Here is a 26608-nt window from a genome sequence, read left to right on the forward strand (position 1 = left end):
CTGTCTACCTGACAGGGGCCCCAGACAACTGACGTAAAGGAGGTGTGGAGGGTGTTTTCAAGGTCAGCAGCTCCAGAACTAGACAGACCTGAAGTCCTCTCAAGTGGCCGGGACTCTAAGCCAGATTACTGCCTTTAATAGAACAAAGACCCTGAATTGAAGAGCTGTTTACTGACTCTCACAAATACACAGTTAAAAGTCTTTGGTTGTGTTATTCTGCTATATCAACCTAACTAGAAAAGAACCAACTGACAAAAGCCAGAATACATGGGCTAACAAATGAATTAATGAATGGCTTAGTCAATAAAGGTGCCTGCTCCAAGCCTGCAGACCAGACTAATCTGGTGAAAAGAAGATAACTGACTTTCCCAAGTTTTTCTCTACCCACCACACATGTGCAGTGGTATACACACTCACACACACATACAAAAAAATAATTTTGGTTTTTTTTTTTTCGAGACAGGACTTCTCTGTAGTTTTGGAGCCTGTTCTGGAACTAGCTCTTGTAGACCAGACTGGTCTCGAACTCACAGGGATCCACTTGCCTCTGCCTCCTGAGTGCTAGGATTAAAGGCGTGTGCCACAATCACCCAGCGCAAAAAAATAAAATGTATTAAAATATGTAAATAAAATTTAAAAAGGGCACAGGGAGATTTGAGAGGCAAAGGTAGACAGAGACTGAGGCCAGCAAGGTCTGCACAGTGAGTTTTAGGCCAGGACTACATAGTGAGCCCCTACCTCAAAAAACAAAATAAATAAAATTTAAAGAACCAAAAACATCAAGTCCTATTCTCTTAGAAAATGGAAAATGTTAAAATTCTTTATCAATGGGCTAGAGAGATGGCTCAGAGGTTAAGAGCATTGCCTGCTCTTCCAAAGGTCCAGAGTTCAATTCCCAGCAATCACATGGTGGCTCACAGCCATCTGTAATGGGGTCTGGTGCCCTCCTCTGGCCTGCAGGCATACTCACAGACAGAATATTGTATAGATAATAAATATATAAATGTTTTAAAAAAAATCTTTATCAATATAGTTTATCATAACAATATTCAGACCTTTCCAGAATCTGGCATAAGGCTCCAGCCAGGCATGTTACCCCACCCCTTTAACCCCAGTGCTTAGAAGGATCTGAGTTACACATCAGCCTGGTCTACAGAGAGACCCTGTCTCAAATAAACAAGGAAATGGTTATGAAAATAAAATTAACCAGAGAAAGGAGCCAGACAGAAAAAGCCCTTAGGGGCTGGAGAGATGGCTCAGTGGTTAAGAGCATTGCCTGCTCTTCCAAAGGTCCTGAGTTCAATCCCCAGCAACCACATGGTGGCTCACAACCATCTGTGATGAGGTCTGGTGCCCCCTTCTGGCCTTTAAGCATACACACAGACAGAATATTGTATACATAATAAATAAATAAATAAATAAATTTAAAAAAAAAAAGAAAAGAAAAAGAAAAAGCCCTTAGTCTGAGGCCAAGAGTTATATACAAACCTTTACAGAACCCCAACACCTCAGTCTTCCCACAGAACTCTCAATTTAACTGGTGTAAGGTTCATCTTGGATACTGGAGATCTTTTAAATACCCACTGGGTGTCTCTAAGGTGTAGTCAGAGCTAAGAGTAACAGTACCGACAAATGAGCGTCCAAGTATAATGCAGATAAACAGGAACTTGATGTAGGGATGCTACACAGACTTATACTTCTATTGTAGTAAATTTTAAGAGTATGATATATTCTTCCTAACCTTGAAATAAAACGTAAAGAGGCAAAGCTGGATGGGTAGGGTGGTATAACAAATTTGATATACCCACACAGCAAAGATACAGCAGAAACAAAGAGGCAATATGGTGTTTATGTTACTATAGAAAAATAAAAAAGCAACTGAGTGAAGCCAAACTTCAGAACTAATTTTCAACTAAACTAAACTGCAAACAGACACAAAAGAAGATTTTTTTGTTTTTTTTGATTTTTGAGACAGGGTTTTTGTTGTGGAACTCACTCTAATAGACCAGGCTGACATCAAACTCATTGAGATCTGCCTGCCTCGGCCTCCTGAGTTGGGGATTAAAGGCATGGGCCATCACTGCCCAGTTCTGTTTGTTTTTTTAATAAAGTAAAAATTTATTATTATTGGTGTGTAGGCAGGTGCACATGGAGGTCAAGGACAAACTTTTTAGGAGTCAATTTTCTCCTTCTAAACATGAGGATTTGAACGCAGGCTGTCAGGTTTGGAATAGGCACCTTTACTCCTAAGCCATCTCCTTAGCTACTTTTCCTTCTTTAAGAAGAAAAAAAAATATTAAGAGTCTTCCTTTTGGTGCTAGAGAGTTGCTAAGAGAGTTTGTTGTTCTTCTAGACTCAGAACTTTGGTTCCCAACACTCACTTCAGGGAGCTCGCAACTGCTCTAACTAGCTGTAACTCTAGCTGTAATACCTTCCTCTGAGCTCCTCAGCACCCACAGATACACACACACACACAAACATTGCTATTCACCAAGGAGGCAGTTTTACATTAGTTTTGACACTTTAGTCAGAATCAGCACTACACCAGCTCTCCGTTGCCAGAAGGGGTCACTGTAGTAAACCAGTATACTTCCCTGGAAGTTTTTGTTCAACATACCTTGCAGGTCTGTCCTTAGAAGGAAGAAAACAAACCTAACCCCCCTTTGCATAGCAGGAGCAAAAGGATAGTAGTGAGAGGTGGGAAAAACTTACCTCTCTCTTTTTTTTAGATTTTATATCATCAGCATTGTTAGAGAAACTGGATTTCCTCTTGTTTCCTTCTGACTTCTCTCTGGGCTTGTTGTTTTCACCCTCCTTCATCTTCTTATACTTCTTCATAAACTCAGAAATTAGTTCAGGACAATCCAAGTTCTTTTCAGGTTCCCAAGTATTGTGCTCCCTGAACAATAACAATAACGACCAAAGAAAACGACTGAGAGATGACGATAATGCCCTATTCTTTCTATCTATCTATCTATCTATCTATCTATCTATCTATCTATCTATCTATCTATCTATCTATCTATCTATCCATCCATCCATCCATCCATCCATCCATCCATCCATCCATCTATCTTGGTTTTTTAAGACAGACTCTCTCTGTGTAAGTGTCCTGGAACTCACCTTGTAAACCAGGCTGGCCTTGAACTCACTGAGATTCGTTGTCCTCTGCCTCCCAAGTGCTGGGATTAAAGGTGTGCACCACCACCACCACCCAGCCCCCCCCCCCCGTTTGTCTGTCTCTGGTTTGGATAATGCCCTATTTTTACACACTTACCATCTCTGCAAAACTTAAGACTGATAAGCTTATTTTAAAGAGGACACGTAATAAATATTTAACAAGAGGCTTGGGGTATATAGTTCAGTTGTAAGGTACTTGCCTAGCACATGTAATGCCAACCCCCAGCTCTGCAGAGAAAAAAAAAAATCCAACAAATTTGATCTTATTTCACTGAAGAAACTTGGGGAAAATATGTTCACACAAAGTTGTGTGAAGAATCATGGCTGCTTTTAATCCCAGCACTTGGGAGGCAGAGGCAGGCGGATCTCTGTGAGTTCGAGACCAGCCTGGTCTACAGAGCTAGTTCCAGGACAGGCTCCAAAACCACAGAAAAACCCTGTCTCGAAAAACCACAAAAAAAAAAAAAAAAAAGGAAAGAATCATGGCTGCTGGGATTGGTGGCACCCACCTTTAATCCCAGCACCTGGGAGGCTGAGGCAGGCGGATCCCAGAGTTCGAGGCCAGCCTGGTCTATAAAGTGAGTTTCAGGACAACCAGGACTACACAGAGAAACCCTTTTTTTGTGGTCCAGGGGAATAATTATTAAATTATTACAAAAGAAGCGTTATTTTTAGGGCTGGGGAATCAAACCTAAACCTTGATTTTATGTTAATCCGTAACCCTGTAGCAACATTTTAATAGTCCAAACAAAAAAACCCAAATGCTCATCAACTGACAATAAACAAACAAGATGTAGTGCAACTATAAGAGAACAGAATCCAGCAACAGAAAGAAACAACTGCTCTACAATGGGCGCGTTGTAACAGTCTCACAGATCTACAAATGTTGACCAAAAGAACAAAAACAACTGAACCAGGTACAGGGTAGACACATTTAATCCCAGCACTCAGGAGTTTGAGGCCAGGGTTAACAGAGAAACCCTGTCTTACTTATCTCAAAAATAAAACAGAAAACATCAAATTGTACAATTTCAGTGGGCGACTTTTCTTTTTTGGGGGCTGTCATGGAACTCACTCTGTTGAACAGGCTGGCATCAAACTCAGAGAACTGCCTGCTTCTGCCTCCTTAGTGCTGGGACTAAAGGTGTGCACCACTACTACCAGGTGTGAGTGGTACTCTTATGATACATAAATTACACCATAATAAACCTTTTTAAAACTCCCAGTTTTGGGGCTGGAGAGATGGCTGAGTGGTTAAGAGTGCTTGTTACTCTTGCAGAGGACCTGAACATCTGTGACTCCAATTATAGGGAATCTAGTGCCTTCTGAGGCACCTGCACAGCATTCACACCCCTCACAGACAGGCAAGGAGGCAGGCAGGTACACACACAATTGAAAAATAAAACAAAAAAAACAATAAGCAAACCCAGTCTATAAAGTGGGCAAATAGCTCAGTGGTAAGCATGTTTGTTCCAGTCATAAGTCAGGCTCATGGGTTCAATCCATTGCACAGCTTCCCAACAAAAAAAAAAAAAAAAAAAAAAACAAATTTAACTGCTTAATTAAGTGCGTAAAGAGTGTGGTTTTATACACACATCAGTAGCCTGCAGAAATAGGTTAACTTAATAAAGTTACTGTCAGGGACCAAAGGCCCCAACATACAAACTATCTTTCCCTATCTGGACGGGTACCGAGGTGTGAGAAATAACCAGACACAGTTCAAACCATCATCACGGAAGGGCATCTCAGGCTTCTCCCCATCCTCAAGATCTACCCGCACAAAACATCTCTTATCCCCCCACCCACCCACCCAAGGTGGATACCTCATTAATATTTTCTTTGGGGAGGGGGGCGCAGGGCTAGGGAAACACCTGCAACTGAGTCAACAGCTTCGCCAAACACCTCTCCCCAGGAGATCTACATTTCTAACAAAGGAGATAGGAGCAGCACATCCTGGCTTTTGTTAGGGCAGTGACAGCCTGTCTGCACTACGTGACCACCTCAGGCAGGGCCTATGGCTTCAGAGCCTGGCTGCCGCACCATATTAGAAATAATGGGCCTACAAGTTACATACCTCCAATTTCTATTTGCGGTAGATGTTATTTGTAACCAAACTCTAGCAAGTAAGAGGTGGAATGCATTAATTCAAATGAGATACTTAAGTTGTGTGTGTGCGCACGTGCGAGGGTGCACACATACATACACACAATCTCAAACAGTATGATCAGACAAAACAGGAAGCCCTATGGTGTAGAAAACAGTTTTTGGGGGAAGAGGGCCTCATGTAGCCCAGGCTGGTCTCAAACTATGTAGTCAAGGATAACTTTGAACTTCTCTCCCTTCTGAACACTGGGTTCACAGGCACGTGGCTCCACACCTCCTCTTTGTGGCACCGGGCCCAGCTCAGGGCTCTAGCTATCTCAAGCAAACATTCTACTGAGACATATTCCCAGCCTTCTCTATGGGTTTCTATTTATTTTGTTTTTGTTATTTCATCTAACCCAGGGTCTCTACCTGCCTTGCTAGGTAGACCAGGATGGCCTCTAATAGATTCGACTGTCTCTGCTGAGATTAGGAGTACACTGCCACATGCACCTATTCCCTGAATTTTTAAAGTCTTACAATGTAGCCCAAGATGGTCTTGAACTCTCGGCAGTTCTCTCTCTCTCTCTCTCTCTCTCTCTCTCTCTCTCTCTCTCTCTCTCTCTCTTTTTGGTTTTTCGAGACAGGGTTTCTCTGTAGCTATGGAGCCTGTCCTGAAACTAGCTCTTGTAGACCAGGCTGGCCTCGAACTCAGAGATCCGCCTGTCTCTGCCTCCCAAGTGCTGGGATTAAAGGTGTGCGCCACCACCGCCCGGCTCGGCAGTTCTCTTGACTCAGCCTTCCAAATAGATTATAGGAAAGAACCAACATGTGTGTTTCAATTTTGATATTCTCAAGGTTGTCCTCTGTATTTTCTATTTATAGCACGGGTTCTAGAAAGTTAAAACTACAACAATCTTGTGAAATTACAGCAAGAAAACTATTACCCCTTTCCCTACCCAGAGGCATAATTCTTTGGTTAGACAGGAAATACAAGTTTGTTTTTATCTGAGACACACGTGTAACCTGTAATGAATCACAGAAGCAAACAATAAGTCTGTAAGCCACACAAGCAGCATCTGTAACCCGCACTTAGCTTGACAAAAGTTGCTAAAAAGAAACCTTGGGTTCAAAGGCTGAATGGTGCTAGCTAGTGACGTTTCTGTGGGAAACAGATTCTACTGCGGCAGTGCAGAAGTGGCTGGGCAGTGGTGATGCACGTCTTTAATCCCAGCACCCGGTAGGCAGAGACAGGCGGATCTTTGTGAATTCGAGGTCAGCCTGGTCTGAGCTAGTTCCAGGACAGGCTCCAAAGCCACAGAGAAACCCTGTCTGGAGAAGAGACTCAGTGATTTAGAGCACTTGTTCTTGTAGAGGACCTGGATGTGATTCCCAGTGCCTACATGGTAGCTTACAATCATTATTTTTATTATTTTATGTGCATTGAATTTTGCCTACATGTATGTCTGAGTTAGGGTCTCAGGTCTTGGAGTTACAGAGAGCTGTGAGCTGCCATGTGGGTGCCGGGATTTGAAGCTGGAAGAGCAGTCAGTGCTCTTTAACCACGGAGCCATCTTCCCAGCCCCCTGTTCCTTCCTCTGACAAGGCACGTACAATATACAAGCTATACATTCAGGCAAAGAATTCATAAACATAAGTCTTTTTTTGTTTTGAGAGACAGTGTTTCTCTGTGGAGTTTTGGAGCCTGTCCTGGAACAAGACCAGGCTGGCCTTGAACTCACAGAGATCTACCTGTCTTCTCTCTGCCTCCTAGGTGCTGGGATTAAAGGCATGCACTACCACCCGGTTTCTATGGCAAACTACTGTGGCTACTGGGATTAAATGTGTGCGTCACCAATGCCTGATCTGTAAGGCTGATCTTTTTACTCTCTGAACTTTAGGTCAAACCCCAATATCTGTCTCTGAGTTTTTATTAATCATGCTACAATTGGCACCCAACATTTGGGGTATGAATTTGGGGTACCAAATTCAGGATCAAACCCGAATGTGCCAGGTGAAAGCACTCTAATCCTAAGCTACACCCACCTCTTATCCCTACTTTATTTTATTTGGTTTTTCAAGACAGAGTTTCTCTGTAGTAGCTCTGAAGCCTGTCCTGAAACTTACTCTGTAGACCCGACTGGCCCCAAACTCACAGAGGACGTCTCTGCCTCCCAAGTGCTGGGATTAAAAGCATGTGCCACCACTGCCCGGCTTATTCCTATTTTATTAAAGGAGAAAAAAATGATTATGAAATTAGTCAATGGACTGCAGAAATGGCTCAGTGTTTGAGAGCACTGCCTGCTTTCCCAGAGAACCATGGTTTGGTTCCCAGCACTCACCTGCATCTGTAACTCCTGTTCTAACTGCTGCGATGCCCTCTCTGGACCGTGGGGACCAGACAACACAAATGCAGTGCACAGATACAAATGCAGGCAAGCCACTCACAAACACAAAATAACAAAAGTTTTAATTTTTTGATTTTTCAAGACAGGGTTTCTCTTTTGAGTCCTGGCTGTCCTGGAACTTCCTTTATAGACCAGGCTGGCCTTGAAGTCACAGACAGCCTCCTGCCTCTGCCCTCCCCCCCTTTACCCTGCCCCCATGCTGGGAACAAAGGTGTGTACCAACACTACCTGGCAAGAAAAGAATTTCTTAAATAACAATAATAAAAGAAATCAGGTGAGCTCATCCACCTCTATCTAAAAGGGTGGAGTAAGAATCTGATCCAGAAAATCTGGCTCCCAAGTCTGTGCTCCCAAGCATTCCTTACATTATCCCTCAAAATAAAATCATTAAACATCAGCTCCATGGTGGGGAGATTATGTGGTCTGCTGCTTCTCTTGAGTCTTATTTTGGGTGTAAATGGGAAAAAGGTAGACACTGGCTCGTGGGCAAATAAACTAAAGGTTTCTCTACAGAGTTCTAACGCCTGGAAAAGAAAGCACTTACTCAGAAAAGCCTTTCCACTTCAACAGGTACTCCACTTGCCCCTTAACCATGCGCCTGTCTAACACCTTCTCCACGACGTACTCCTCCTCATCCTCTGAGGAAGAACTGTCAGCTGTCCTCTTGGTTTTCTTTCCCATGTCGCACGCTGATTCACCTGCAGGACTAAGGCCACCAGGTTCCTGAGAAGGGAAAGACAAAATGGTCACAATCCGCGAGGGTTAAAACTGTCACTTCTTGATGGAATCGAGGGCACACGTCAACCCTACCCTTCTTTTTGTGTATACAATTATTCTAAGACAGGGCTAAATTTATTTTGTAAATGGGTCAATCTGCGCATTTCCCTAACAACAACTTCTCTTCAGATGAAAAGATCAAAAATTATCAGATGGTACAATTGTTTAACTCCCTTAATTTCATATTCTAAAAAGGCAAATAGCATGGTATGTTACTCTTCACTGTTTCTGCATCTACTTGTGAGCCAGGAACTCAAAGAGAAATGTGGGAAACCTTCAATTAAAGGAACCAAGACAAAATAAAAATCTTTTCCTCCAAGGTGACTAAAGGTCTTTATAAAAAAATGAAGAAAAAGAAGAAAGAAACCTTCCCCCTCAAAACACTGAAAAGTAACTTTTCTGTTCTCTGAGCAGCACACGTAGCACACACACACACAGAGCACACACGCACAGCGCACATACACACAGCGCACATACACACAGCACACATACACACAGAGCACACACGCAGCACACATACACAAAGCACACATACACAGAGCGCACACACACAGAGCACACACACACAGAGCACACACACGCAGCACACATACACAAAGCACACATACACAGAGCGCACACACACAGAGCACACACACACAGAGCACACACACGCAGCACACATACACAGAGCACACACACGCAGCACACACACACAGAGCACACACACGCAGCACACACACACAGAGCACACACACACAGAGCACACACACGCAGCACACATACACAGAGCACACACACGCAGCACACACACACAGAGCACACACACACAGAGCACACACACGTAGCACACATACACAGAGCACACACACAGCACACACACACCTAGGCCATCTCTAGGCCACATTTCTAGTGACTTGGTACATTTTCCTTAAAATGCTTGAACCCGTCCTTTCAGCGTGTCCATCAGCTCACAAAAGCAAGGCTAACAGCTCAGACACACTAAGCCTCCTTTTTAGCAAGCTCATTTGGGAATAGAAAGGAAGAGCCAGGCGGTGGTGGCGCACGCCTTTAATCCCAGCACTCGGGAGGCAGAGGCGGGTGGATCTCTGTGAGTTCGAGGTCAGCCTGGTCTACAAAAACTAGTTCCAGGACAGGAACCAAAAGCTACGGAGAAACCCTGTCTCGAAAATCAAACCAACCAACAACAACAACAAAAAAAGGGAAAAATAAAAAAAAAGAAGGGCAGAGGAAAAAGTTTAAAATTAGTTACTGGACTAGCCTGTAATTCCCAGGGCTCAACTAATCCAAATAGTTAGAAGGTACCTTGCCTCTTAACTGAGGCTGACTTCGGGCCAAAGGAAGAGGAGGGGGAAAAGTCTGGCCCCAGCCTCTGCATCAACATGCAGCTCCTCAGAACACAGCGGACTATTCATTGCCCAGGAAAGCCAGAGCAATGCAGCAAATGGAAACTGAGTTAAGCTCAGAAATATGCATGTCAGGGGTGCTCAACAGAGAATCTAGTTTTTAAAATTCCCACACTGTTGAACCATAGTCCTATAGTCTGGATTAGCAAATAGCAGGAATTAGTATTTTAGTTGACTCCATTGTCATTTTGCTATAAATCTCTAAACCTGTTTTTCAGAGCATTCCCATCCTGGCCAGAAAGTCAACCACAGGAATAGAAAGGGCAACTAATTTCACAATTTTCAAGTCAAAGAAGCAGAAGTTGTATTTATCAATTTATTTTGAATTAGTAATTTAAGAAACCATTACAGCAATATAGTGTTAACAATCCTACGTACAGAACTTATTAGCACTAGGTAGGCCAGCCTCAGAAATTGCTTGTATTAATTTTTGACCTATAATAACTTTATTTGAGAAGGCACGGGGGAATGTAGGTATAAGATTTTCAAATAATCTTTTCATTAATTTAGAAGACTCCCAGGCATCAAAAAAATTTTATATATATATATATATGGTTTATTTAAAATGAACAGCCACCGACCTCACCAGACAGGAAATGTCATGTTCCAGTGAGAGTACCCCACCCCCACCCCCACTCACCTTGGAATTTCCGTGAGCTGAGCAGTTTAGGTCAGAGCGCTGGGTTAAAACCAGCCCCATGTTGGAAGCATGCAGCTAAGCATTGTGGCTATGGCCTTCCCTGCCTCACCAGGAAAAAAAAAAAACAAGGATTTACATATGTGTTCTACAGTTTGAGGGAGGAAGAGAATTTTTTTCTTTATACCTTCATGCTGAAGAAAAGCCCTAAGTAGATCAATAGGGGTTCCGTCCCTTACCTACCGGATCGCCCCAGTTCGTTCTTTCCCTCTGGGCTAACAGGAGGGGCCTCCCCTCCCAGGTCTGGGGCTTGGCGGGCTGGCAGCTCCCCCGCCCCCACGCAGCTGCCTGGGCTCCACTGCGCAGCTGTCCCAGTCCGTTACCATGGCAACTGGCAGCCTTACTAGACTAAGAGGGAGAGGCAAATGAAAAAGTTAAAAGGCTTAACTTTCCTTTTCACTGCAGACTGGGTGGAGAAGTTGGAAGGTACCTCCCTTGGCCCTAAGGCCAAGGCTTTCAGAGCTCAGGGGAGTTAGTTCTTTGATTTAAAGTCCAAAATTTAGGCTTATTCCTCTAAAAGCTGTGAGTTAATCAATAGCATTTTAGGACCACCTAACAGGATCACAGTTCACTGGCAGGGGGGAGGGGTAAGAGTAGGCTCTTACAACCACCCTCCTCTGGACGCACTTTGGACAAAGCTTTTCCCACCGTCTGTCACTGTACAGTTAATTAAAATTGCTTGAGGGAAAGAAGCAACAGGAAAAGGGAGAGGGGGAAGTACTTTAATGATACTATGTCACTTTTCTTGTTCGAGAGAATTACAACAGAACTAGAACCCAAAGACTTAAAACAATAGCTGGGTATGCATCCAGGGCCTTATATAGACTACTGAGCTACATCCCAACTCACAAAAGAACCCTTCAACTGAATTTACAGGTGAGAAAAATTAGTCCTTTAGTTTTTTTCTTTTCTTTTCTTTTTTTTTAAGTACCTGGAGGGACAGCCGTGGGTGCTGGGAACCGAACTCTTATATTTTTGGTTGTGAGCCTAGCCTTTAACGGCTGAGCCATCCCTCCAGGCCTAGTCCTTTAGTTTAAAAAGAAAAAAATAGGGTGAGCAAGTTGGCCACAGCCATTATGGTTAAATTGAAGTATTTTGTTAGTTATGCCTGTTGGTTTTTCTTGTAATGCTATAAAATAGACTTTTAGCAATTTATATTAGTAATCCTAAAACCTAAGGAAAGGAGGACTTAATAATAACAGGAAGCAGAAGATTAAGCACGACGAACCACATAGCTGGTTCATGGCCAGCCTGTGTCACATGACACCAGATTACAATACATGGTGTTCTTTCACCTGACTGCAACAAACATCTTAGAGATCCAAAACTGTATTTGCTCCACATTCAGAAATTTAAAACTTTGTGGTGCCAGACCCTCCTCATGCATGCTAAGGCTGCTTCCACCGGAGAACACGAAAAAAAAGGTGGGCTTTACTTTGTCAGGGGCCAGAGAGATGGATAAATCAATGATTTTAAACACTTACTGCTCTTGTGGAGAGGACCAGGGTTCAGCTCCCAGCACCCAGAGTACCTCACAACCACCTGTAACTCCAGTCCCATGGGATCTGACACCCTCGTCTAGCATCTGAGGGCAACAGGCATGTATGTGGTATACAGACATATATGCAAGCAAACATTCATACACATAAAATTTAAAAAACATAAAAAAAACCCAAGAACAAGTCACCATACCATAGAGATACACTACAACCATGTTTATGGCAATGCTATCCATAACAGCTAAAATACAGAACCTAGGCATCCAGCAACAGAGGAGTGGGTAAATAAAATGCATATATACACAATGAAATCTTTTTCAGACACGAAGAATAAAGTTATATCATTTTCAGGAAAATGGATGTAACTGGAGATAATCATATAAAAACAAGCCAGTCTCAGAAAGATAAATATAGTATGTTCTCTCAACGGTGGCTCCTAGTTCTAATAGAAACATATAAAATCATGTATGTAGAACTAAACCTGTATAAGGGGAGAAAAGGCACTAAAAGAGAGGGGAGAGAAATGGGAGGACAATATATCACACATACCTGTATAAAAACCTAAGAAATGAAGGCCTGCCTTACCAGGTGGTACACACCTTCACTCACAGTACCCAAGATCTCTCAGTTTAAGGCCAATGGGTGGGGGGAGCTTCGAAAGTAGAAAATGGTGGTTATTTTGGCCATCAAACAGAAGTATCAGGGGCTGGGCAACAGTGGCACATACCTTTACATATATATTTATTTATTCTGTCTCTCTGTGTGTGTGTGTATTTGTGTCCTGCCCAAAAGAGGGCATCTGTTTCCCTGGCTGTCTTGGAACTCACCATTTAAACCAAACTGGCCTTGAACTCACACATCTCTGTCTGTCTGCCTCTGCCTCCTAGGTGCTGGGATTAGAGGTGTGTACCGCTATGTCGAGCACCATCACAGCCTTTTAACCTATATATCTATATCCAGATGGATGCCTGCAATACCATGGTGTGCTTATGGAGCTGATTTTCTCCTCCTACTATGTGAGTTCCAGACATTGAATGAAGCTTATCAGGCTGAGCAGCAGACTCCTTTGCCCAGAGCTATTTCCCCAAACAGTGTGCAGTGTGCAGTGTTCTGCGGGACTGCCATCATTCAAAAGGTGGAAGAGAAAACCACCACTAGCTCACACATGTGAGGCCCATCAGGGCTACAATGATTGCCATAAAAACTAAAGAGGTCTTGAGACAATGGTTCAGCGGTTAAGGGCTTGCTGCTGCTCTTCGGAGGCTAAGTTCTCAGCACCCATAACTACCTGTAATTCCAGCTCCAGGGGATCTGATGTCCTCTTCTAGCTTCCATGAGCACCCCAAGCACACACACAAAAGCAAAAAACTTTCTTTAACCAACTCTTTTTTCTTTTCTTTTCGAGAACAGGGTCTGTGTAGCTCTGGTTGTCCTCAAATTCACAGAGCTCCACTTCCCTCTGCCACCTACCACCCCAGGGCTGGGACTAAATATGTGCACTGTCGTGCCTGTCCTCACCTCTTGTATTTAAGAAATGTGAAAATATCACTAGAGAAATTAAAATAGGGTCAAGGTAGTAACTTGCTAGGCACAACTGATCTTGAACAACTAAGCTTTCTACCCAATCTCAGTACCACTGAAACAGGACAAACAGCTGGGAGCAGCAGCAAAGGCCTGCGGTCCCAGCACTTGGAGAGCAGAGTCAGGGCCAGGTGGGCTCATTGTTAAAAGCCAGCCTTGTTTACAGAGTGAATTCCAGGCCAGTCAGAGATACATAGCAAGATCTTGTCTCAGAAGAAAAAAGAAAACAGAAAAGAAAAGAAAATCCAGGATTGGAGATAGCTCAGCAGTGAAGAGCACCCACAGAGTGGCTTACAATATCTCTTAACTCCAGACCCAGGGTCTGACATCCTCTTTTGGCCTCTGCCAGCACAAGGGGTCCACAAACACACTCATAAGCAAAACATTGATACATATAAAATAAAAATAAATCTTGAAAAGAAAAACCTTGAGTAATAAATCCCCACGGCCTACCCAATAAGAAAAGAATTGAACTCATATTGAAAGAGCTCTATCATAGGCAGCCATTAAGATGGCTCAGCTGCTATGCAAGCCTGATGATGACCCAAGTGTGATCTCCAGATCCCAAGGTGGAAGGAGAGCACTGAGACTACAAAGTTGTCTTCTGACTTCACACATTTGCCATGGTGTGCATCCCTAGCCACACAGCAGACACACGTGTGTACATGCACACACAAACACACAACAGCGTACAAAATATTCTTGTTATCTACCTTTACCTTTATAAAACACCAGGAAATAAAAGGTTCAGATGTACTAACTCCCATTCATCTAAAGCAGAACAGGCTGAAGGACATGTGAGTCAAGGCCCCTCTCTCTATGGGAAATGGGTTTTGTAACAGCTGACAAATCAAATTGGCCTGATGCCAGGAATCAGAGTCCAACCATAATATTCTTTAAAGAATGGTGTGCAACTGTCTTGTAAATCTCCTGAGCAGACTCAGACCAGAAGCTGGCTAGGATGACGACGACACAGTTCTGATGGAATGCGTCTATCTTAACCTTGAAGTTCCAGATCTGCTCAGGACCAGCAGTGAGAAATGAGAACTGCAACCAGACATGGGAGGGGACATAATTCTCTTTTAGACAGTGCAACCCAGTGTATTAGGGTCAAATGAAACACAAAGCCAATCGGAAAATTTAAGGCTAGAGCCTGGACCAGATAAAGCATCAAGGCTGGTGGTTCAAGCTGAGCCTGGAAGGGAGGAGCATTCTGGTATGAGAAATGAGATCTGGGTGGCAGGATGAGGAGCAATTGAAGCAGAATCCTGATACTATGGCAGAACAAGAGAGAACGAGCTTTATCCTTATGGAAATCTTCGTGGGAAGGGGTGAGAACTCTCAAATTTCTGGAGAGCCTTTTAAAGGGAAACAGCTTTCAGTCATTTCTAGTAAAGGATTATACACCATAGACTGCAGCAACTAGAACCATAGGACCAAAAGAAGAGCTCCAACAGACCTTCCCAGGCAAATTCACATTATAGGTTCCTCAACAAGTGAACAGAAGTCAGTCCTGGAAAAACATCAAAGAATTTCATGGTCAAGCAGAGTCACACTGATTCCAAACCATTGACAAGGGATTCTTTTTTCGTTGTTTTGTTTTTCAAAACAAGGTTTCTCTGTGCAACAGCCCTGGCTATCCTGGAACTCACAGAGGTCGTCTGCCTCTCCCTACCAAGTGCTGAGAGTAAAGGGGTGCACACCACCGCCTGGTGACAAGGGATTCTTTAACGGATGAAATCTTTAAAAATCATGGTGGTGGTAGCACACACCTTTAAACCCAATACTCAGAGGGCAGAGGGAAATGGATCTCTGTAAGTTTGAGGCCAGTCTGGTCTATTCAGAACTAGTTCGAGGACAGCGAGGGCAACACAGAGAAACTCTGTCTCGAAACTGCCCCCATACACACAAACAAAAAAAGTGTGGGGGAGGGGACATGCAGAAAGAAGAGAAGAGAAGGAATACAATTCTACTTAAGATTAAGGCAAAAAACAAACAAACAAACCAAAAAACACTTAAAATCGGGGCTGGGGAGATGGCTCAGTGGTTAAGAGCATTCATTGCCTGCTCTTCCAAAGGTCCTGAGTTCAATTCCCAGCAACCACATGGTGGCTCACAACCATCTGTAACGAGGTCTGGTGCCCTCTTCTGGCTAACTGTATACATAATAAATAAATAAATATTTAAAAAAAAAAAACACTTAAAATCCGTTGGTCCTAGCTGGGCGATGGTGGAGCACGCCTTTAATCCCAGCACTTGGGAGGCAGAGGCAGGTGGATCTTTGTGAGTTCGAGGCCAACCTGGTCTACAAGAGCTAGTTCCAGGACAGGCTCCAAAACCACAGAGAAACCCTGTCTCGAAAAAAACAAAAACAAAAAATCAAAATCCATTGGTCCTTATCAATTCAAAACAGTAGGTATAATGGCCAGCAGTCAGTATTAACTAATCACGGAACTAAAGCCACCCACAAGTCCCTGGTGTCAGAGTCTGCTCCAGCCCCTCCATCCTGTTTGCTACTTTTCAATACCAGCTGTCCTGGCCTTTTTTTTTTTAAAGGATCATGAAACATCAGGTGCATTTTTTTCCATTACCAATTAAAGAACAAAAGTGATAGAGATGATAACTGATAAAATTATTCACTGCATCACTCACCAAATTATTCGGAAGTGGTATCCAGATGGATTATCAATGAATTCTCCATTTTTGAATCACAGTAAGAATTCTGTAAGCCAGCTCAGGATGACTTGGGATGCAGAGAAAGGAGAATCTCTGTAAGTTTGAGCCCAGCCTGGTCTACAAAGCAATTTCTCGGACAGCCAGGGCTATTACACAGAGAAGCCCTGTTTCGAAAAACAAAAAAAGTAACAAAATTTTTCCAGACAGCAAGCCCCAGCTAAAAAGCAGAGGAAGAGAAAACACATACAAAGCTCACCTTTATCATACAATATGCTATTGACCAGTGGCTTCGCATGGCACAGGCTTTTGTTTTTGAGACAAGGTCTCATTTTGTCTCACCCTTTAGATGGACAAGTCTTGTTTGTGTTTCCAGAGCACTGGGGTTACAGGTATTACCCAGTCTCCTTTTTTTCTTCCAGATTAAGACATAGACCACCTGTTAAAGGCCATTCTGTAATTCCACTGGGGATGTATGTGCCTCCTCCCCAAATCTGACCTTGGGGGTTAAAGATAATCCCAGCACTTGGGAGGCAGAGGCAGGCAGACCTCTGTGTGTTCAAGGCCAGTCTGGTCTACAGAGTGAGTTCCAGGGAAGCCAAGACTACACAAAGAACCCCCCTAAAAAGATATATTAATATAGACTTAAGCTCAGAGAAAAGAAAGACAGCTTTAAGAAGCACATGGTGGGGGTTGGGGGTGAATAAGGCATAATCAAGACTGGGTTTGGGTCCTCAGCAGACACTGACCCTGACCATTATTATTTATGATGAACGTGGACTACAATCTCAATTCTCAGAACAGCTTGACACATCGGTCTGATAAACTGGTATTTTTAGCAACACACACAAATTCTTATCTCAAATAAAGGTTATTTGAACTTTTGTTCCCTATTATTAAAATCTACTGAATTTCTCCTCTTAAGTGTAAGCTGTAATGAAGTTTGGTTAGGGTACTGGGAAGTCAATCCTTGGGCAGATACTGTATCCTCAACTGCTCCAAGATTTATGAGAAAGTAGAACTTGGCATCATCATTGAAATGTTTCTCAAATGGTAACTCAGGAATGTCCTTATCTTAAAGCCCCACTCTCAAGGGGGTGTTAATTCCATACTCACTCCTCTTTCAATGTGATGAAACATGAACTAATAAACCTGCCACCTTACAGACACAGACACACACCACATCCTGCGATTTCATCATAAATAAATCTTAAGAAAAATGGGCAACAAAAATGTTTGGGTAGATTACCATGAATTTATGAATATCACTTTGACAGATCATCTGAGGCCAGGTGTAGTGGTACACATATAATCCCAGCACTCTGAAGACAGAGGCAGATACATCTTTTTGAGTTTGAGGTCATCCTGGTCTATTCAGTGAGTTCCAAGTCAGCCAGAGTTACACAGCAGACCCTGTTTCCAAAAACAAACAAACAAACAGCCCTTTGTCTAAATAAAACTATGAGCATGCATAAAACACTTTGCAATCATCCAACCTTGGGGCGGTGGTGCGCACGCCTTTAATGTCAGCACTAGGGAGGCAGAGACAGGCGAAAATCTGTGAGTTCAAAGCCAGCTCCGGAACAGCCAGGAATACACAGAGAAATCCTATCTCAAAAAAACCAAAAACCAAACAAAATACCAGTCATAAAGTTCAGTCTTTTATCCTGGTGTTGTTTCCAGTTTTTAGACTTAAATGGCTTAGGGCTTAGAAAGACCCCTTCAGGTCATTTCAACTCATCATCTATTTTTAAGGAAGAGCCTATATAGACTAAGGCAATTTAGATTTGCTCAATAATCTGTTTAGCAAAGACATAAAAATTAACTTACATAACCACAATCTAAAATGTTTCTACTTTAACTGTTGAGAATATTTATAAGTCTATATACTACAATCTGATTAATACACGCTGACAAGAAAGGAATCTTTACATGATTAAAGTAAAAAACACCTCAGACTGGTAAACTTCCATGAATAAAGAGAGCATTCCTTCAAATAGGGCACAATATGGTGCTTGGTCATCACCTTGGTGTATTTGCGAAATGAATTATATTGAAGTCATGCCCTACATTTTAGATAAATAAAACCAAGCCAGTATTGAATTTCTTTCATCCCATACAAGCGTATCCGTGGCAGCTGCTGGGCCATCAATTATGGTCCTGACCAATTTTGCTTTGTGGCAATTTTAAAGCTGTTAAAACACACACAATAATAGGTGATGATAGGAGGAGCAAACCACACCAGAAGTTACTGAACCTTGTAGGGCTTTGCAATATTGACATTTAAGTGTGAGTTACTATGGCACAATATAATAAAAGTGTGCTCTACACTTCAAATATATTGATAGTAAATGCAAAGAGAGGCTACCATCAGATAAATGACCAAGAGGATGGCTGATATCAGACCATCTAGCTCTTCAAGTGTTTTGATGTGTTATTTAAGCCAAGTAAGATGTTTTCTTTTTGTCCAGTTTCCAACCACATTCCCAATTCAAATCCTGTGCCAAAGAGATGATTAATACAGTCATTCTGTTCCTTTTTGAAAACTTTAGCAGGCTGGGGATATTATTAAGAGCCTAATAAGTATCAAGTACTGCATGGGCACTAAATCTACTGTCTTCAACTTTTAGGCTAAAAACATCAGTTTCTTCTTGGTTAAGTCAGTGCTTCCATAAAGGTTGCCCCCCCCAAGCCTTCCCAAAAGACTACACAGGTTTTGGAAGCAGCACCTTAGGTGCTAAGGGGCAGTGCACGTGATATGACCACAAGGCTGAGTATTCAACCCCCAGGTGCCACCAAGCCAAACCAAAAGAGCAGAAAGGCAACATGTTTGTCAAACTAGTAGCAATCAGGAGGCTGAAGCAAAAGGATCATTGAATGTTCAAGGCCAGCCAAGGCTACATAGTGAACTCAACCACAGCCTTGAGCTACAGTGTAACTGTCTCAGAAGGAAAAGGAAAAGCTACTTAAAAGGTGACTTTACAGTTCTTACTTGGGAGACAGAGTGAATCTCTGTGAGTTAGAGGTCATCCAGGTTCCAGGTCAGCCAAGGCTACACAGAGAAACCTTGCTTCCTCAAAAAAATTAGAACGAAACAAAAAGAAAGTAATTTAACATTTTTTTTTAAAAACTGGGGGCTGGAGCATAGCTGGGCTGTTAAGAGCAGCTGCTGGTCTCAGAGGAATAGGTTAGGTTCCCAGCACTCAGCAGCCCACAGGTGAAAACAGCTAGAATATAGCAACAGTGTCTTGGTAACTATAGTTCCAGGCCCACTCACATCCACTTCTGATCTTTGCAGGCACCAGACAAGCACGTGGCACATATACATACATTGGTACAAAGATACTCATATACATTAAATAAGTCTCATTTTTAAAACATTTATTTGTCTATCCTTGTATATATGGGATTCTCCTTGTATGCTATGAATATGTTTTATTACCATTGGTTAACAAAGAAGCTGTTTTGGCCTATGGCAGGGCAGAATATAGCAAGGCAGAAATTCCAAGCAGAAGTAGAGGAGTAAAGAAGGTGGAGTCAGGAGACACCAAGTAGCTGCCAAAGGAGACAGATGCTGGAACCTTACTGGTAGACCACAGCTTCATAGTGATACATACATTAAAAGAAATAGGTTAATTTAAGATGTAAGAGTTAGTTAATAAGAAGCCTGAGCTAACAGGTCAAACAGTGTTGTAATTAATATATTTTCTGTGTGATTATTCAGTCCTGGGCAGCCAGGAAACGAACAAGCAGTCTCAGCTTACAGGTATGTTTTTGTGGTTTGTGCCACAGCATTCCTGTGGAGGTCAAAGGACAATTTGCAGAAGTTGGTTTCTCTTTTCACCATGTGGGTGCTGAGATGGACCTCAGACCATCAGGATTGGCGTTGGGTAAGCGCCGTTATCTACTAAACCTCATTGCCAAGTCCAAAGGCAACTAAACAACAAGGTGTCTACCACTACTAGATAAACCAGACTAGCCTCTGCCTCCAGAATTAAATGCCTTGTCACCAAGCCCAACCCAAAGGCAACTTCCTAATACTGGAAAGATGAAGACTGTAATAAGTAAATTAAAGATGAAACTGAACAGCTCACTTAACTTTAAATGTCATCACTGCTCTGGTCTGCTGTGGGGAGTGAGGGGTGAAACAAAGCAATTTGGGCACAGGTTTTCATCAGACATGAAAACATGGGATGGGGGTCTCACTTTGTAGCCAGGACTGGTCTTCAATGTGCAACAGTCCTGCTGCCTAGTCCTCCTAGGATGAGAGAAGCACCATCCCGAGCTTTCTAATGTTTAGTGCTCTTTGACAAGTCTAAAGGATCAACAGTAGCATCAATCTCTTGTTCCAAATAATGGTTATTTATGTGTTCTATTTTTCTTGATTTATCAATTCTCAAATAACTTTCAGGTTGGTTTTTCTGTTCTTGTCTACTAAAATAGGATCTCACTATATAGCCCAGGTTGTCCTTGACCTCACGTGATCCTCCTACCTCAGCCTCTCAAATTCTTTCTTGCTGGGGTGGTGCTGGGAATATACTGAGCCAGCACCATGCATAAACAAAAGCTTTGAGCTACACTCCCAGTAGCTTTGGTGCTATATAGTATTCCAAATATTTGGAGACTTACTAACATGTAACTAATTTCTAAGATAACTGCATTAAGGTCACAAATACTTTATATGAGCCTTTAGTCCCAGCACTCAGGAGGCAGAGGCAGGTGGATCTTAGTGAGTTTGAGGTCAGCCTGGTCTACAAGAGCTAGTTCCAGTACAGTAGGACTGTTACACAGAGACACTCTGTCTGGGGAGGGGGTGGAGAAAAAGGAGAAATACTTTATATGATAGCACCCTTTTGAATGAGACTTAAATATTCCATAATATTTTAAAACATTTCCCTGTTATGTGAACTATTCTACAGGTGTCAATTATGTCAGACTAGTTGATAATGTTCTCTTCTTTTTCCATACTTTTCTACACATTTGTTTTTACCAAATAGTTAAATTTCCAAACACAATCACAGATATCTGCTATTTCCCTTTTATCTTTTTTTCCTTCATGAATTGTGAGCACCGCCCCCCACCCAGGCTGAGAATCAAACCCTGGGCCTAACACTCTCTCACTGAGCTTTATTCCCAGCCCCTGAAGCTTTTATTATTAGCTGTATAAACATTTAAGATTATTATGTCCTCTTGACGAACTGATTCCTTAATTAACTAACCTGCTGTTATTTGTCCAACCTATCTCATAGGTCTGTTATGGAAAAATAAGAAAGCACGTTGGAAACAGAGGCAAAAATTTGACAATAAAGGAAATTTAAAAAAAATAATTTTAATGAATTTTCTGAATTATCTCTAAGTTTATCTATGCTGTCTCCAGCTACTCATATAAATGAGGCTTACTATGTTTTATCAGATCTTTAGACATAATTTATTGTTGTAAGATACTGAACAAATTAGCAGTATTTCACCCTCCACAACTCTCTGTGAAACGAGTCTTAATGATTTAGGGATGAAATAAGGCACACCAAGTTCAAGGATTTCCTTCAGAAACTAAACTTTTGATTTCCCAGCTTGTTAGCTGACCTCTGTAGTACAGAGCATTTTATTCCAACATAATTATATCCGTTGGCTCAGATACAAAAGAGCTGGACTCTGAGGACTGTAGATTACCATCAGGGAGACTTGAATTCAATGTGCTTCCTTGGCTTTATGGAAAAAGATGGGTGGACTATTTGCTATGACTGACCTTGAAACAACCTTTTCAAGGTCACCTTATCAATTTCATAAATTCTAGTATCCTTCCTAGCTATGAAACATAATAACACACACTCAGCAAATCTGTATATTAAAACTGCATGTGAAGAGCCAGGTGGTGGCGCACGCCTTTAATCCCAGCACTCAGGAGGCAGAGGCGGGTGGATCTCTGTGAGTTCGAGGCCAGCCTGGTCCACAAGGACAGAGTCTAAAAGCTACAGTGAAACCCTAGGGCGGCGGGGGGGGGGGGGGGGGGGGGGGGGGGGGGGGGACGACAAAACTCCAGGCCCTGCATGTGCTCTTTATCCCACCTATGTATGACCTGTTTAAGATAGAAAATACGTCAGGGCGTAATTCTGATTAACTACTTATTACTACAAAGGAAAGTTCAGAATACTCGGCCCCCAAATTCAGCAAAAGGTTCATGATATATTTAAGTAGTTTTGTCTGTCTATGTTAATAGTTCAAGGAGTTTAGAATCAACCAGTAAGTCAATTTTATGCCTCTCAAGTTCTACACAAAAATGCTACAGTACTACACTGGTCAAAGTGTTAGAATAAATTTTTTTTTTTTTTTGGTTTTTCGAGACAGGGTTTCTCTGTGGCTTTGGAGTAGAATAAATTATTATTGAGAAAGTGTCTTACTACATAGCTTTGGCTGGCCTAAAAATGGGTATATAGACCAGGCTGGCCGCAAGCTAAGAAATCTTTCTGCCTCTCAAGTACAAGAATTAATGGCATATAGCATCAAGCTTGGCTTCTTTTGCATTTTTAATTATCAGCATTAAAAAAAAAAATCTAGGCCAGCGGGTCTACGGAGCAAGTTTCTGGGTTTTTTTTTTTTTTTTTTTGGTTTTTCGATATGATCATACTTAAGACCCACTGGGGGTGACTCAGGATCAGTTTCTCTACTCTTTTTTTGTTTTTTTTTTTTGAGAAAGGGTTTTTTTCTGTGTAGCTCTGGCTATCCAGAAACTTGCTCCGAGCCGGGCGGTGGTGGCGCACGCCTTTAATCCCAGCACTCGGTAGGCAGAGGCAGGCAGATCTCTGTGAGTTCGAGACCAGCCTGGTCTACAAGAGCTAGTTCCAGGACAGGCTCCAGAGCCACAGAGAAACCCTGTCTCATCTCCCCCCGCCCCCCAAAAAAGACTTGTGTTTTTTTTTTGTTGTTGTTGTTTTTGAGATAGGGTCTTACCAAGGAGCAGAAGTTGATGCTATACTAACCATCCTCCACCTTAATGTCTTCATTTTTTTTGTTTGTTTTTTGAGTCCTGGCTGTCCTGGGACTCGTTCTATAAACCATATTGGCCTCAAACTCAAAGAGATCCATTTACTTGCCTCCCAAATGCTGGGATTAAAAACATGCGCTACCACCACCCAGCTATTTCTTTTATTTTTGACACAGGGTTTCACTATATAGCTCTTGCTGTCCTGAAACACACTACATAGACCAGGCTTGTCTCAAACTTAGAGAGCTGTGTGTCTCATAATACTGAGTTCTGTGATTAAAGGCACATGTCACCACACCCAACCTAATTTTTTTTTTTGAGACAGGGGCTCATTATGTTGACCAGGTTGGCTTCCTTGGTCTCAAAGTCAAAGATTCACCTGCCTCTGCCTCCCAAGTGTCGTACTATTGCAATGAACCTTTAATCCCTCATTTCAATGGGTAAATTAAAAAAGAAAAAGAAAAAAAAACACAGTCTACAGCCAGGTGCAGTGGCACATGCCTTTAATCCTAGCATTTGGGAGGCAGAAGCAGGCGGATCTTTGTAAATTCCAGATGAGCCAAGAGGATACAATGAGACCTTGTCTCAAAAAAAACACGATACACTTTGTTCAAAATAAACCTACAGACCTAAGAAGGCTAATATTTACATAGTTGCTAACAAGAACAGTGTAGGTTTTTCCACAAATGGAAAGGGGGTTGAGCTCCTGGATAGACTAACATAGGCACAGTTGTCATTGTGGGTGTTCTGACAGCACAAGTGTAAAGTTGTCACCAGAAATATGTGGCTTCAAGTGGCTTACAGAATGCAACAAATTCATAGCTTTTACTGTATACAAGCCAACTCTTCTCACAGTAACACAGGTTCCTTTTTAAAAAGAATTTTAAAGATCCTATATGCCTGTGTGTTTGTACACGTAAATGAAGTACCTAAGGGCAGGGGTTGTACCCCATGGAGCTGGAGTTACGGGTGGTTGTAGGTCATCTGACCTTAGATCCTTTATAAGAGCATCAAATGTTTTTAAATGCTTAGCCATCTCAAGCCCCTACACTTTTTCCCCCGTGCAAGCAAACATGCATTTATCTCTCGGCTGCTAACTGCGGATGTGCTGTGACTCGATGTTTCAAGCTGCTGCCAGCTCCATATCTGGGTCCCTCCTCGCCCCCGTGCTGCACACTTCCCTCTCTCATCTGCCTTGTGGATGGTAGCAGCTGCTGCAGCGACGGCTCAGACCCTGCGGTCAACCCTACCCCTACAATGAGTCATCTTCTTTTTTTAAAGATTTATTTATTATGTAAAGTGTTCTGTCTGCATGTATCCCTGAAGGTCAGAAGAGCACACCAGATCTCATTACAGATGGTTATGAGCCACCATGTGGTTGCTGGGAATTGAACTCAGGACCTCTGGAAGAGCAGTTGGTGCTCTTAACCTCTGAGCCATCTCTCCAGCCCTAAAGTCATCTTCTATATGCAAGGAAAGAAAGTGAAAGTTCATGTCTAATAAAAAAGATGATTAGCCGGGCGGTGGTGGCGCACGCCTTTAATCCCAGCACTCGGGAGGCAGAGGCAGGCGGATCTCTGTGAGTTCGAGACCAGCCTGGTCTACAAGAGCTAGTTCCAGGACAGGCTCCAAAACCACAGAGAAACCCCGTCTCGAAAAACTAATAAAATAAAATAAAATAAATTAAAAAAAATAAAAAAGATGATTGGTCAGTCAAGAGTCATGAATACAATGTGTAATAGTTATACTGTATAAAATGATAGCTACATTGTTTTAAACTCAGTAGAGTGTAGCACTGACACAATTTTGAGAAAAGTGAATGTATCCAAAGATTATCAAAAGAGCTGGGGGGTGGTGCACGCCTTTAATCCCAGCACTTGGGAGGCAGAGGCAGACAGATCTCTGTGAGTTCGAGGCCAGCCTGGTCTACAAGAGCTAGTTTCAGGCTAGGTAGGGCTGTTACAAAGAGAAACCCTGACTCAAAAAAAAAAATCAAAAGAAAGAAAAAAATAGCAAAAGTGCTCTTTACAAAGTGGAGTTATGTAATCTTATTTAAAAATGTTATGCAGAGTATAGTAGTACCTTTAATCTTAGTACTCTGGAGGCAGAGGCAGAGTGATCTCTGAGTTCAAGGCCTGGTCTACCCAGTAAGTTTCAAGATAGTCAGGGCTATACAAAGAAACTGTCCCGAAAAATAACTAAAACCAAGCTAAGTGCTTACATAAAACACCTAAGAAAAAGCCAGAAAGCAGGAGTTAGGGCTGTACTGTAGTTTGACGGCAGATCTCACGATAAGCATGCATGATGGCCTACTGTTTAATCCCCAGCACCATGGCAATCTGAGGGTGGAGGATCACAAACTTGAGGCTGAGTCTCATAAAGCTTGCAGTGGCCTTTAACTTGCCAGCTGAGGATGGTTTGTTTTTTTTTTTTAAGAGAATGCTTGAGTTCTTTTTTTTTTAATTTGTTTTTAATGATTTATTTAACTTTATTTTATGTGCATTGGTGTGAAGGTGTCAGATCTCGTGGAACTGCATTTTCAGACAGTTGTGAGCTGCCATGTGGGTGCTGGGAATTTCCTCGGGAAGAGCAGTCAGTGCTCTTAACTGCTGAGTCATCTCTCCAGCCCTGAGGATGGTTTTGACCTGGTCCTCTTCCTATTACTCCTCTGCTACTGGGATTATAGGCCAGCACCACCATAACATCCTTTGATGGGGAGAGAATCCAGGACTCCATGCAAGATAGACCAGTGGTCTACCAACTGAGCTATATCCACAATCTTGAAACTGACCTGATTATTAAGAAATTGAAATAAGCAGGCAGTGGCAGGAAATAATCCTAGCAATTCATGAGACAAAGGCAGGCGGATCTCTGTGAGTCTGAGACCAGCCTGGTCTACAAGAGCTAGTTCCAAGTCAGTCAGCGCTACACAGAGGAACCCTGTCTCAAACACACACACACACACACACAATAATTGAAACAATACATTACAGATAAGAACACAGTACTTCATATGCTTGTTTGGTGCAACTCATTTTCACATGTGTACAGACAGGAACAGAAGTCTGGTATGGTGGGGTTGTTATCATCAAGTAACCTTATCACCTGAGACTGAGGCAGGAGGATTGCTTCAAGTCAAGGCCAAACTGGGCTACACAAAGAGCTGACAACACACACAACAGAGACCTTGTTTGAAAAAAAAGGGGTTTGGAGGGGAGCAAAGAGATGGCTCAGAAATTAAGGGCACTGACTGCTCTTCCAGAGAACCAGGGTTCAATTGCCAGCACCCACATGGCAGCTCACAACTGTCTGTAACTCCAGTT

The 26608-nt window shown here is 42.5% G+C and overlaps 1 protein-coding gene across 6 annotated transcripts in view; it reads right to left on the minus strand.

The window, feature by feature from the left end:
* Nucleotides 1-26608, minus strand: part of Cbx5 (chromobox 5) — a 40449-nt gene that overhangs the window by 11151 nt on the left and 2690 nt on the right. For 2 of the 6 annotated variants that reach the window (XM_075960849.1, XM_075960850.1), the window contains exons 2-3: nucleotides 8215-8393; nucleotides 2713-2899 (exon numbers count right to left, since the gene is read on the minus strand). In XM_075960849.1, coding sequence (XP_075816964.1) covers nucleotides 2713-2899; nucleotides 8215-8351 — 324 coding nt within the window. In that variant the 5' untranslated portion in view covers nucleotides 8352-8393. Of the gene's footprint in view, nucleotides 1-2712; nucleotides 2900-8214; nucleotides 8394-10493; nucleotides 10643-10733; nucleotides 10826-16282; nucleotides 16367-26608 lie in introns of those variants that run through there. The other 4 variants (XM_075960847.1, XM_075960846.1, XM_075960844.1 and 1 more) reach the window with 4 other exon arrangements.

The sequence above is a fragment of the Microtus pennsylvanicus genome, chromosome 2, assembly GCF_037038515.1.
Source record: "Microtus pennsylvanicus isolate mMicPen1 chromosome 2, mMicPen1.hap1, whole genome shotgun sequence".
Taxonomy (NCBI): Eukaryota; Metazoa; Chordata; class Mammalia; order Rodentia; family Cricetidae; genus Microtus; species Microtus pennsylvanicus.